The following is a 14,975-nucleotide window of genomic DNA, read 5'->3' as shown; positions in this document are numbered from 1 at the left end:
TTTTCTGTTATTTTAGAACTGTTCTCAGTACTGTATTTCTTAGATTGATGAGGGGTTTTCATTTTACATTGGAAGAATGTCTTGGGTTTGAGGTAGAATCTTTACTAAATGGAATCCGAAAGATGTACTATGGGAAAATGTTTTAAAATTTAACGGATAGCAAGGTTCTCTTCTTTAAGGCTATTTCAGTTGTATCAACCCTACATCAAATATCATAATGAGATGAATTGTTTTTCTCCTTAGGTTTTCCTGGTTGGTATTAGAAATACTTTGGAATAGTATAGATTAGGCACTACAACTAGATAAATTGTTTAAAATTCTGTGAAATAATCTTTGTGATTTTTCAGGAATAAGAACTATATATTTGACCTCATTTTTCAGCTTGGTGTATTATTGTGTGTTTTCCTCTTCTTAATGAGATATGCTTTCATGGCTTTGCTAGAACTCCTGAATTTTTTTCTTTTCTTTTAATGCTTCTCATGCTGCCTTGGATATTTTTTAACCTTTCACATCATCAAAATAAGGGTAAAACATGATGATGATGTGAAAGAATTAATATAGTTTTCATCAAAAAACAATACAGTTCTAGAACATGTATTGGTTGAAAATATATGTTGTTTACGTTTGGTAAGAAATCTGTTAAAGGAACAAAATTTAGCAAGATTTCATTCCTGCGTGGAATCACAGTCGTCGAGAATTGCTGCATTTTAGTTATCTGCTGCAATAGAATTCTGTTTTCCAAATTAAAAGTTTCATTTCATATATTTTATTTTCTAATATTACTGCATTTTATATATAAAAATAAAATTAATATGAAAAAGTGCCAACAGAATAAATTGTACAGGAATTTAAGTTAATCAACGTTTCTGTCACTTGAAGAATATCACTGTTGTTTCATATATTTTATTTTCTAATATTATTCCATTTTACATATGAAAATAAAATTAATAGGAAAAAGTACCAACAGAATAAATTGTATAAGAATTTGTTTTGATTTAATCAACATTTTATCATTTTAAGAATATCAGTGAGATCATTTCCATCAAGAAAAGCATACATACTTTTTAGTGCATCAAATTGTTCTAATTTAAAAATAGATTTGTGAAAAAGTTAACTTTTAAATGTATTGTTTGGTTCAGCTAGATAAAAAAATTTCATGTTTAGAAAGTAAAAATTAAAAAGGCATTTCTAAAACTAATGGTAACCTTTTCAGTGAAGCAGATAAATTCACATACACATGCACACCAATGAAACATTATCCTTTTTTTTTGTACTATTTTTTAAATTAAAATTTTGGCACCCAGGAAGTTTTCTTAATTACTTTTGGCAAATTTTATGTTAACCGTGAAAAAATATTCTCACATATTTTAAATAGCACAGATAAAAAGCAAGCTAGCTGGCTCATTTTTTGCCCTTGAACAGAAAAATTAAAGTTTCCATGCAACTTACCTCTTTTTACCAGAAATGTGGAGTTTATCATTCAATACCTGTCCTTCCTCATGTAGTAGATGAGAAAAATGTCTGCTTATAAAAAAACTTTTTCTGCATTGGACATGCCATTGTTATTAGATGGAGCATCTTTTGCCTATTCTAAAATCCTAAATTAAAGCTTTAGCCACCTTTTTTAAGGTATAAGGTTTTATTTCTCTCAAAAGGCTAAAATTTTTGAAGGTTGGTTGCCGTTCTGTATTAATATGTTGCTGCTGTTTACTTCTTTAGATTACTACAAGGGAAGATATAAATTCAAAGCAGGTTACTCCAGTGAAAGCAGACCTGGAATCTGAATCTTTTCGACCAAACCTAAGTGATCCCAGTGAACTCTTACTGCCAGATCAAATTGAAAAGGTATGACCTACCCACATATGTGCCTTTCTGGGTATGTGCCATGAGAATAAAATACCCTATTTTCAGTTGTTTTGAAAACTGAAGAAGCAGGGCTGCTGTTCCTAGTCTTAGTCTTCAATGCAGAGAAAGTAAACAAAATATAGCAGCTAGCTGTAATAGAAGATATTAGGAGGTTTGGGTAAGCAGACATTAAAATAAATAACAGTAGCAATTTAGGTGAGACAATATAATGGCCAGTATTTAATTTCTTATTGTGTGCCAGTTACTTGCTTTATATGGGCAATCTAATGTAGTTGTTGCAGCCCCTGTAGGAGTTGGATGCTCTTATTGTCACATTTTGTAAGTGAAGAAACGTGGGTGCAGAGAGGTTACATAAATGTTCAAAGCCATACAGTTATAACATATTGAAGCTTGATTTCTAATTCTGATAGTCTGCCTCTGGATTTGAGAGGTTATTAATAATCAAGCTAACAGTTCATCAAATATTTTTGTTAATTTGATACAGAGGATGCAAACAATAAGTAATCCATGTTTCTTGACTCTATTCTAATCTGTATATTGTTTGGTATGACTGTTTCTTTTCCTAATGAACAATTAATATTTCATACTAAGAAATGTACAGTTATTCTTCAAGCATCTCAGTATCTTTGACAATGGTATTTTCTACTGTTATTTTTGTAGGCTGCATTTTATAAAGTACTATTAAATTCCAACTGGATTAGTATCGTACAGATTAACAATAAGCAACTATTGAGTATGTGTTAACAATTTATTTTTCAAAGCTTACCAAGCATCTTCCACCAAGAACAATTGGCTATCCATGGACTCTTGTTTATGGTACTGGGAAGCATGGTACAAGCTTGAAGACCCTTTATCGAACAATGACAGGTTTAGACACTCCAGTGCTGATGGTGATTAAAGACAGTGATGGGCAGGTATGAAAAATAACAACCTTACCTTTTAAGAGATGGTAGTAACAGTAATGTTAGCATATTCTTTTGATAAAAATTTTCATTAGTACATTTTATTAAGTTTAACTGGTAATTATTGAGTGCTTTTGATATGCAAGGCAATGCTGAGTCCTACAGAGGTATAGATATGAGCATGAATAATTAAACAGTTCCTGCCTTCAAAGGAATTACAGTCTGGTAGAAAAGAATACTAAAGTATGTGAGTATCTCTAAAGCCAAGCAAAATATGCCCAGTATAGTTAGAATCTGTAAAAAGTAAAAGGGGTGTTTAGATTGTTCATTCCTATCTGAGGGAGATAAGAATGAGGTTCCAGGAAGTAGTGGAAATTGACAGTCTTGAAATGTGGGTAAATTTTAGAAAGTTAAAGATAATTGTGAGAGATAGCTTCTAGATGGCAGAGGAGTAAGACGTGGAGATCACCTTCCTCCCCACAAATAAATCAAAAATACATCTACATGAGGAACAGCTCCTACAGAACACCTACTGAATTCTGGCAGAAGACCTCAGACCTCCCAAAAGGCAAGAAACTCACCAGGTACCTGAGTAGGGCAAAAGAAAAAAAAAAAAACATAGACAAAAGAATAGGGACGGGACCTGCACCTCTGGGAGGGAGCTGTGAAGGAGGAAAAGTTTCCACACACTAGGAAGCCCCTTCACTGGCGGAGACGGCAGGTGGGTGGGGGAAGCTTCAGAGACACGGAGGAGAGCACAGCAACAGGGGTGCAGAGGGCACAGCGGAGAGATTCCCGCACAGAGCATTGCGGCCAACCAGCACTCACCAGCCTGAGAGGCTTGTCTGCTCACCGGCCAGGGCGGGTGGGGGCTGGGAGCTGAGGCTCTGGTTTCAGAGGTCAGACCCCAGGGAGAGGACTGGGGTTCGCTGCGTGAACACAGCCTGAAGGGGACTAATGCGCCACAGCTAGCTGGAGGGGAGTCTGGGAAAAAGTCTGGACCTGCCTAAGAGTCAAGAGACCTTGTTTCGGGGTGCACAAGGAGAGGGGATTCAGAACACCGCCTAAACGAGCTCCAGAGATGGGTGCGAGATGCAGCTATCAGCGCAGACCACAGAGACGGGTATGAAATGCTGAGGCTGCTGCTGCAGCCACCAAGAAGCCTGTGTGCAAGCACAGGTCACTATCCACACCTCCTCTCCCGAGAGCCTGTGCAGCCCACCACTACCAGGGTCCCGTGATCCAGGGACAACTTCCCCAGGAGAGCACACAGTGTACCTCAGGCTGTTGCATCATGCTGGCCTCTGCCGCTGCAGGCTCGCCCCACATTCCGTACCCTCCCCTCCCCCCTGGCCTGAGTGAGCCAGAGCCCCCTCATCAGCTGCTACTTTAACCCCGTCCTGTCTGGGTGGGGAACAGATGCCCTCAGGCGACCTACACACAGAGGCAGAGCCATATCCAAAGCTGAACCCCAGGAGCTGTGCGAACAAAGAAGAGAAAGGGAAATCTCTCCATGCAGCCTCAGGAGCAGTGGATTAAATCTACACTATCAAATTGATATACCCTGCATTGTGGAATACCTGAATAAGCAATGAATTGTCCCAAAATTGATGAGGTGGACTTTGGGAGCAACTGTAGATTTGGGGTTTGATTTCTGCATCTAATTTGTTTCTGCTTTTATGTTTACCTTAGTTTAGTATTTAGAGCTTATTATCATTGGTAGATTTGTTTATTGATTTGGTGCTCTCTTCCTTTTTTCTTCTTTTATATATATATATTCTTTTTTCCTTTTCTCCTTTCGTGAGTGTGTATTTATATGCTTCTTTGTGTTATTTTGTCTGTGTAGCTTTGATTTTACCATTTGACCTAGGGGTCTGTCTTTTTTCGCTTTGTTTTGGTTTTTTTTAGTATAGTTTTTAGCACTTGTTATCATTGGTGGATTTCTTTTTTGATTTGGTTGCTCTCTTCTTTCTTTCTTTCTTTCTTTTTAATTACTCTTATTTTTAATAATATATTTTTTATTTTAATAACTTTATTTTTTTTCTGTCTTTCTCTCTTTCTTTCTTTCTTTTCTCCCTTTTCTTCTGAGCCATGTGGCTAACAGGGTCTTGGTCCTCCGGCCAAGTGTCAGGCCTGAGCCTCTGAGGTTAGAGAGCTGAGTTCAGGACATTGGTCCACCAGAGACCTCCCAGCCCCACGTAATATCAGATGGTGAAAGGTCTCCCAGAGATCTCCATCTCAACGTGAAGACCCAGCTCCACTCAATGACCACCAGGCTACAGTGCTGGACACCCTATGCCAAACAACTAGCAAGACAGGAACACAACCCCACCCATTAGCAGAGAGGCTGCCTAAAATAACAAGTTCACAGACACCCCAAAACACACCACCTGATGCGGTCCTGCCCACCAGAAAGACAGGATGCAGCCTCATCCACAAGAACACAGGCATTAGTCCCCTTCACCAGGAAGCCTGCACAACCCACTGAACCAACCTTAGCCACTGGGGACAGACACCAAAAATAACGGGAACTATGAACCTGCAGGCTGCAAAAAGGAGACCTCAAACACAGTAAGTTAAGTAAAATGAGAAGACAGAGAAATATACAGCAGATGAAGCAGCAAGGTAAAACCCCACCAGACCAAAGAAATAAAGAGGAAATAGGCAGTCCACCTGGAAAGGAATTCCGAGTAATGATAGTAAAGATGATCCAAAATCTTGGAAATAGAATGGAGAAAATACAAGAAACGTTTAACAAGGACCCAGAAGAACTAAAGAGCAAACAAACAATGATAAACAAAACAGTAAATGGAATTAAAAATTCTCTAGAAGGAATCAATAGCAGAATAACTGAGGCAGAAGAACGGAGAAGTGACCAGGAAGATAAAACAGAGGAAATAACTACTGCAGAGCAGAATAAAGAAAAAAGAATTAAAAGAATTGAGAACAGTCTCAGAGACTTTTGAGACAATATTAAATGCACCAACATTTGAATTATAGGGGTCCCAGAGAAGAAGAGGGAAAAAAAGGGGCTGAGAAGATACTTAAAGAGATCATACTTGAAAACTTCCCTAATATAGGAAAGGAAACAGTCAAGTCCAGGAAGCGCAGAGAGTCCCATACAGGATAAAACCAAGGAGAAGCACAACAAGACACATATTAATCAAACTATCAAAAATTAAATACAAAGAAAAATATTGAAAGCAGCAAGGGAAAAGCAACAAATAACATACAAGGGAATCCCCATAAGGTTAACAGCTGATCTTTCAGCAGAAAGTCTGCAAGCCAGAAGGGAGTGGCAGGACATATTTAAAGTGATGAAAGGGAAAAACCTACAACCAAGATTACTCTACCCAGCAAGGACTTCATTCAGATTCGATGGAGAAATTAAAACCTTTACAGACAAGCAAAAGCTAAGAGAATTCAGCACCACCAAACCAGCTTTACAACAAATGCTAAAGGAACTTCTTTAGGCAGGAAACACAAGAGAAGGAAAACACCTACAATAACAGACCCAAAACAATTAAGGAAATGGTAATAGGAACATACATATCGATAACCACCTTAAATGTAAATGGATTAAATGCTTCAACCAAAAGACATAGACTGGCTGAACGCATACAAAAACAAAACCCGTATATATGCTGTCTACAAGAGACCCACTTCAGACCTAGGGACACATACAGACTGAAAGTGAGGGGATGGAAAAAGATATTCCATGCAAATGAAAATCAAAAGAAAGCTGGAGTAGCAATTCTCATATCAGACAAAATATACTTTAAAACAAAGACTATGACATGAGACAAAGAAGGACACTACATAATGATCAAGGGATCAATCCAAGAAGAAGATATAACAATTGTAAATATTTATGCACCCAACATAGGAGCACCTCAATACATAAGGCAAATGCTAACAGCCATAAAAGGGGTGATCAGCAGTAACACAGTCATAGCAAGGGACTTTAACACCTCACTTTCACCAATGGACACGTCATCCAAAATGGAAATAAATAAGGAAGCACAAGCTTTAAATGATACATTAAACAAGATGGACTTAATTGATATTTATAGGACATTCGATCCAAAAACAGCACAATACACTTTCTTCTCAAGTGCTCATGGACATTCTCTAAGAGAGATCATATGTTGGGTCACAAATCAAGCCTTGGTAAATTTAAGAAAATTGAAATCGTATCAAGTATCTTTTCTGACCACAACACTATGAGACTAGATATCAGTTACAGACAATAATTGCTGGAGAGGGTGTGGAGAAAAGGGAACTCTCTTGCACTGTTGGTGGGAATGTAAATTGATACAGCCACTATGGAGAACCACATGGAGGTTCCTTAAAAAAACTAAACATAGAGATACCATTACAACCCAGCAATCCCACTACTGGGCATATACCCTGAGAAAACCATAACTCAAGAGACAGGTACCACAATGTTCATTGCAGCTCTGTTTACAATAGCCAGGGCTTGGAAGCAAACTGAGTGTCCATTGACAGATGAATGGATAAAGAAGATGTGGCACATATATACAATGGAATATTACTCAGCCATAAAAAGAAACAAAATTGTGTTATTTGTAGTGAGGTGGAGGGACGTAGAGACTGTCATACAGAGTGAACTAAATCAGAAAGAGAAAAACAAATACCATATGCTAACACATATATACGGAATGTAAAAAAAAAGAAGAAGAAAAAATGGTTCTGAAGAACCTAGTGGCAGGACAGGAATAAAGATGCAGATGTAGAGAATGGACTTGAGGACACGGGGAGGGGGAAGGGTAGGCTGGGATGAAGTGAGAGAGTGGCATGGACATATACACACTACCAAATGTAAAATAGCTAGCTAGTGGGAAGCAGCCACATAGCACAGGGAGATCAGCTCAGTGCTTTGTGACCACCTAGAGGTGTGGGATACGGAGGGTGGGAAGGAGGGAGATGCAAGAGAGAGGAGATATGGGGATATATGTATATGTATAGCTGATTCAATTTGTTATACAGCAGAAACTAACACACCATTGTAAGGCAATTATACTCCAATAAAGATGTTTTTAAAAAAATAGCTAAAAAATAAATAAATAAAATTTATAAAATAAATAAAGATAATTGTGTGAGGATGAGACCAAGAACAAAGCCCCAGATAAGGAAGAGACGGTTTGGTTATTCCTGAAACAGCAAGTTCATAAATGGGCAAAACACGTCTTTGTTATTGTCAGACCTAATAGCTTCATTCTGGGAGGTGGAGGTGGTGGTACAGAGTTTCTGGGGTGCTGGTAATGTCCTGTTTCTAGGTCTGCATGAAGGTTGAATGGAACTTTGCTTTGTGATGATTCCAAATTGATCTGTATGATAGTATTATATATATATATATATGTACATACACACCTTACAATAAGAAAAGTCTATTTTAAAAATTGAGTCTGGAAGTAGAATGTCAGGAGAGATAGTGACTGTAGAGATCATCGAACTCTACTTTGCCATTTCGTGATCTGGAACCTTAGACCCACAACATTGAAATGACTTGTCCAGTCCTCTTGTTCATTTATTCATCCTTTTTTTAGGGTATCTACTGTGTGTCATGTACTGTGTAAAGGCAAGGCATTACAGGACCAAACAATTCAGACTGAAGTTCTGTCCTCATGGAATTTACTGTCTAATGAAGAGGAAACTGGCATGCCTTTTTAGTAGTAGAATGTTTACCCATACTGAGGGGTTTTTGCTGTCGTAAGTGCTATAGTACCACAACAGCATGTTGTCCTCACTGTGTGTACATTGTCATGCTGAAATGTGGCTACCACTTTTTTAGATTATCTTTTTGTTATAATAGACATGTTTTTAAGATTTCAAAACTAGGAAAAATCTGGTTTTTTCCCACTGAGAAACTGATATGCTTTGTACCTGACAATAATATGAATTGTGTGACAACTGGTCATGTTTCACTTCTTAAGTACAAGTAGACAAAACTATGCTAGATTAAACTTTTTGCATTTTACTTAAACATATATACTGCGGCAGTGCTTACCGAAACAAATTAATAGTCATGTCATTGAACGTGCCTTTTTTATCCTTAGGTTTTTGGTGCATTGGCGTCTGAGCCATTTAAAGTAAGTGATGGCTTTTATGGTACTGGAGAGACCTTTGTTTTTACATTCTGTCCACAATTTGAGGTAAGAACACTTATTCCAATTATATTCAGTTTGTGAAGAGGTGTCATCTTGAATAGAACATTCACTTTGGAGTCCTGCATACTTGCATTTGACTCTCAATCTCTGCCTTTTACTAACTGATAACCAAGCACTTTTTTGACCATTGTGAGCTTCAACTTTCCTGTGGTTAGAATGGGGATCATAAAATGTAACAAGGTTGTTTAAAAATTAAATGAGAATCATATACGTGTAACACTTGGTGTGGTACCAGAAAGACATCATGGACTCAGTAAGGAGTATACGTCATTATTACTGTTTTGTTTATCTTTGTAAAATTTCTAGAAACTTTTAATGACTAAGTTTAATGATGTCAGTCTTGAAAATTTAAAAAACAAATTATTTGGGGTTAAATCAACAGTGATTACCTGATTTCATTTTCTTTATTGTGACTTGACTAAAATTAGATACATTCTAATGCCAATGAGATCTGAAATTTAATACATGCATTTTAGTGAATGTGTAACTGTTTAAAGCATTGAGTGCAATCTCAGAGTCTCTGGTACAGTCAGGTTCAGCATGTCAGACAGTACCTAAGAGATGAAATTATAACCTTGAAAATAGGGATCAACACAGTTGGTTTTTTAAAAAATTGTCTTTAGGAACAGTTTCTATAATGAACAAAATAGGATTTGATAACATAATAGGAGTGAACTCTCTTAACAAATTTGGGTTTAAGTGGCTCACCAGATTAACTAGTGCTTTCCATTCCTTCCATAAAACATATCAACTGATGCCTACAGCTACCTGGAAGCTTGTAGTTGTTACAGATTTTTGAAGTTTCAGTTATACTTGTTTCCAGTCCTTTTTTATGATGCTGTTTCTACCTGGTAACTAATAATGTAATTAAACAAATGTTATATGTATATGAAAAAGTGAGTGCTAAAGTGTATTTTATTGAAAACTGTAATGAATACTTTGGAAAATTTTTATAAAGGTGAGGGGCTATAAATTGATGTTGTATTAGGTTTAGGTAGAACTTGCATGAAAGTTTAAAAATATTTAAGAATATTAACATCTAAAAGTTTTACCCTTGAATGTCTGAAGTGTTTTTATGTTCACTCCTCTTTAAAGAAATTGAAACTGGAAAGCATAAACACGTGCTATAGGCTTCTGTGAGAATAATGATAGGCAAATTCATACCCAAAGAAAAGACCTTGGCCCTATACCAAAATGTTAAAACATTATCAAATTAATGTTCATTTATATTTGATGCTAAAATAAAAGTTAATGACATCTACTCAGTTTTTAAGTAATTTTCTACTTTCTTTAACTTTTCTCATTAACCATTGAACTCTTGTAGTCAGAAAAGAGAAATTCACGTAGTGATATTTTCATCTACATATTTAAAGCTTTTGTCATTTTTGTAGGTCTTTAAGTGGACAGGAGATAATATGTTTTTTATCAAAGGAGACATGGATTCACTAGCTTTTGGTGGTGGAGGGTAAGTCTCTTGAACATTTGACTGTGAGATTTTGAAAGAAACTTTAAAAATTCATTTGTGGGGCTTCCCTGGTGGCGCAGTGCTTGAGAGTCCGCCTGCCGATGCTGGGGAAACGGGTTCGTGCCTCGGTCCGGGAGGATCCCACATGCCGCAGAATGGCTGGGCCCGTGAGCCATGGCCACTGAGCCTGTGCGTCCAGAGCCTGTGCTCCGCAACGGGAGAGGCCACAACAGTGAGAGGCCCACGTACCGAAAAAAAAAAAAAAAAATTCATTTGTGTTATTTATAAAATCAGCTATCTTTGGAAAGTTTTGACATTGGAATCCTAATTTATATATTATGACTAAGAAAGTATAATATTTGCAAGAAGGTGCTTGAGTGTAGTATTTGAAACTCTTGGTAGAATACTACTCATCTCAAAATGCTGTTTAATTGATTCCCCTTTGATTAACCCTTTTGATTAAAACCCTTCTTTTAAAGTCTAGTGACTTCTTGATAGTTGAAAGAGAAATACACTAATCCCTTAGAACTTCTCAGATTTTCAGAAAACCATGGTGATATGTTCTTTCTCTCAATTTATAAAAAAGGTCTAAAATTTTTCATGTTATTCTACCCTGGAGACTATTTGGATTGATATTTTAGACAATAGAAATCTGTTTTCCTGTTAAAAATGTTACTGACACCCCCACCCCCGATTTTCAGGGCTTGTTTTCTTTTTTTTTTAACAGTATGAGTAATCAGCAGTTTGATTTGATTCTTTTGGCATAGCAAGCATTGTGAGAAACTTTGTTTTTTTGTTCTGGTATTCCAACTTCATTTAGTCTTCATGGTATTTGGGGGTAGCTTGCTCTACTGCCTCCTAGCCTAGACTCCTCAACTAGCCCTTAGCAAACACAACTTCCTTCATTTGTTATTTCTCTCTATCCTTCAGGATCGGAATAATGTATGCTAAATAATTCCTAAATTTATAGACGTGTTACTTGTTTCCCACATTTCAGGATATATAATAATAATTCGTTCAGGTCACAGAATCTTGTTAGCCTGAATAGTCATCATCCTGAGTGATTCTAGCACATTCTCTTACAACTTCTCTATAGATAGGTATTTGGAAGACATGATTTCAGTGATTAAAAATTAACCATGGTTATGATAGCCTTCTCTGAAGGACGTAACCAGGTAACTAAAAACCATGTTATTTTTAGTTGTTGGAATTCGCTTATAATGTTTATATGTTCCAATTACACCTTTTTTGTTTGGGGAGAAGACAGAGTCATTCGTCCCTACTCCAATGGTGGTCTTACATGTGATTCAGTTAGCTCTCCAGGAAAGCCTCACAAGCAAGTGGCTTATAATGTCAAGCTATTAAGGGTGCCTTTAGTCTTTGAAAGTAATGTACACAATGTCATTAGATATTTGCTGCAACTTAGTGTTAATGATGCAACATGATTCCAGCAGCTAAACTCACCATTGGGTCAGTTGATAACAAATTAGACAAGTTTACAGTCTTTGAAGGTGAGTACAGTCTCAGAAAATGGGAGCTATAAGGACTTGATATTCCAGAATTCCAAACAGGAGCCCCAAAGAAATCAAAATCATGTGATGGACTGAATATAGGCTTTGGAGTCAGATAGACCTGATTCAAATTCCAGCTTCAACATAAATCACATGTGGGACCTTGAACAACTCAAGTCTAAAGTTTCCTCAGCGGTGAGTTAGAGATTGAACCCTTGGGCTTCCCTGGTGGCGCAGTGGTTGAGAGGCTGCCTGCCGATGCAGGGGACACGGGTTCGTGCCCTGGTCCGGGAGGATCCCACGTGCCGCGGAGCGGCTGGGCCCGTGAGCCATGGCCGCTGAGCCTGCGCCTCCGGAGCCTGTACTCCGCAACGGGAGAGGCCACAACAGTGAGAGGCCCGCGTACCGCAAAGAAAAGAAAAAGAGAGTGAACCGTTAACATTAACCACACATTTTATTTTAGATGATAGGGAGTTTTCATGTCTCTAAGAAACTCATGTTAAATATATTAAAACCAAACAGCAAAGAGAAATTCATAATACCAGACAAAGAATAACAGAGTAGTACCTGCCTCAAAAGCTAATTCTATAATTTTAGAGGGTTCATCTTACTCCTTGATCTATATGTTAAGTGATTTTATAATGGGATATGAACAAAACAAAGTTGCCTTGTGCCACTTTGTGTGGAAAGGAGTAGGGAATGGTTTTGAAAAAAATTTTTAGAGTTGTTGAATATTGAAATGTCTCATTAAATTAATATTTTACAACCTCTGCAATTATTCTTTTACAACTTAGGGCATAAGTATTAAAAGATTTTTGTTAGAACTATTTTCTTCTATGTATTACAGGGGAGAATTTGCCCTGTGGCTTGATGGAGATCTCTACCATGGAAGAAGCCATTCTTGTAAAACATTTGGAAATCATACACTTTCTAAGAAGGAAGACTTCTTTATCCAAGACATTGAAATCTGGGCTTTTGAATGAATATAATGCTCTCTCTCTTAGCAGGATAATGGCCCAAACCTGACATGGACAAACAAGCATTGTTTGGAAAGTTCAAGAAGCAATACAATGTAACATGTAACTCATGCTTTAAAAATAGTTCATATCACCACTTCTTACAGCTATAATTTTGGAATTTATTTTTAAAATCATGTTTCTGTCCCAGAGGTCTTTAGGGTTAGACCATGGCGTGGGTCCCTGCAGTGTAACAGCTTAGGTTTTGTCAGAATTTTGGTAGCATTTTGATCATAGTGACCACCTCATCTATAATCCATGTTTTCTCAGTCTCCTAATAGGATGGTGCTCTTTTGTTGAACCTATTTTGGTTTATTATTTTTTAAACTATATTGATTGTTTTAGTAGAGTAGTCTAACCTGGGATATTGAGGGAATGAAGACCAGGTACTGCTGTATCTGTGAGGTTGGCACAGGTGACTTTTCGACATGCTCCACTTAGTTATTCTTATAAAGGAAAAAACACATGCCAAAACAATGCATACTTCATAGACCACTGAGTTCTAGTTTTAATTCACAGTACAACATTCTCTTTATTAATTTTGCCTGTATTCTCAATTTCATTTTAATAAAAATGAAATTTGAGGAAAATTCTGATTGTAATAGACCACAGTGCACATGATCTGCGGGTTTGGGCATATGCTTTCATTGTTGAATTATCTGATAAAGAGTTATAAAGTGACAGAGGAGAATGAGAACTTGATGATTCTACTGAATTTAATATATCAAGCAAGAAAATATACTATTTACATATTTGTAGCTTAGCAGGGCATTATCATAACTACAAAAACTAAGAGACAGATGCATATTTTGTCAACATATTGTGTCAGGTATACTGTTTTATAGTTCTGTTGTTTTAGCCTTGTTGCACACCAACTCCGAAAATAAGGTTCCTGTTCAAAAGAAAAAAAAAAAAAACCTTGTGATTTTTTTTGAGTGGTATATGTTATTAATCACCATTAGCATTTGCTGTTATAAAAGGGCAATGATTATAGTAGAATATTGTAACTCAGTAGACTTGTTGAATATGCAAACTTACTGTCAAGTGACCTCAAAAAAAGAAAAGATAAAATATATCAGTAGTTCTTATCCTCTTTTGTAGGAAACCAGTAATAAGCCATTGCGGCAATAATTCATCAGTTAATTTCAAAGCTTCATGTAATGCAAAAAAACCTGCCGTTATACATGTGACAGTGACCTTGTGCTGAAATTTCAGCTATTCCAGGTAAACATTGTATATTATCTTGTAAATTAATGTTTAAAGGTAGTTTTGTTCTTATAGAAAGTGTTGATTGCCAGGTTGCTTATAGCACTTTAAATTATTCTAAAAATGAAATTATAAGCCAAATATGTTGGCTTAAGTAGATTTAGTTGTATAGTACTTGGATATATTTAGATCTTTTGAAAGTTTAGATAATTATCTAAAGAAAGCATAATGCTAATGAAAAAGAAAATCTGATAATCTATTTAATATGCTATTGCCGAATATGAATAGAAATACAGGGCATCGTTTCCTTGTTTATGTAAAGCTCTCATTAAAAGTTACTACCAGTGTATAGATTAAATGTTTACAATATAGGGAACTGTAAATAAATATATCAGTTTCTTTCCCCCTTTGGTCTTCCACAGCAGTATTATTGTCTTTGTGGAGTTGACTAATCATAAAAAAATCCTGTATTGGATTTCAATTACAATAAGGTCATAGTGGTGTATACCAAATAAAATTAAATACATAAATATAAATTTGAGTTTGGATTTATTGAATAATCAAGTTATTTTTATATTTAAGAAGTCTGATTAAATGTACTACTGTCTTTTCTATGTGAAAAATGGTTCTAGGAGCTATGGTGGTGGTGTGGTGGTGGTAATAGTAATAATGATGGAAGGATGCATTCAAACAGAGGGAACAGCACAGTTTAAAAAATGGGGATGTACTTGGGTACTTGGCACATGAGGAAATGTAAGTCATTTGTTATTTTTAAATTATGTCCCTCGTTTTCTTGGTGGGGAGTGCATAGCAAGGTA

At 36.5% G+C, this 14,975-nt stretch overlaps 1 protein-coding gene across 12 annotated transcripts in view; it reads left to right on the top strand.

Moving 5' to 3' along the window:
• Positions 1 to 14,975, top strand: part of OXR1 (oxidation resistance 1) — a 380,712-nt gene that overhangs the window by 349,617 nt on the left and 16,120 nt on the right. For 7 of the 12 annotated variants that reach the window (XM_079902318.1, XM_079902313.1, XM_079902319.1 and 4 more), the window contains 5 exons: positions 1,720 to 1,845; positions 2,628 to 2,780; positions 8,849 to 8,944; positions 10,351 to 10,424; positions 12,783 to 14,674. In XM_079902318.1, the coding sequence (XP_079758444.1) occupies positions 1,720 to 1,845; positions 2,628 to 2,780; positions 8,849 to 8,944; positions 10,351 to 10,424; positions 12,783 to 12,918 (585 nt within the window). In that variant the 3' untranslated portion in view covers positions 12,919 to 14,674. The other 5 variants (XR_013824711.1, XR_013824712.1, XR_013824713.1 and 2 more) reach the window with 4 other exon arrangements.

The sequence above is a fragment of the Stenella coeruleoalba genome (genome assembly GCF_951394435.1).
Source record: "Stenella coeruleoalba genome assembly, chromosome: 17".
Classification (NCBI taxonomy): Eukaryota; Metazoa; Chordata; class Mammalia; order Artiodactyla; family Delphinidae; genus Stenella; species Stenella coeruleoalba.
The sequence above is the reverse complement of the archived record's forward strand: the minus strand, read 5'-3'. Positions and strand labels throughout refer to the sequence as shown.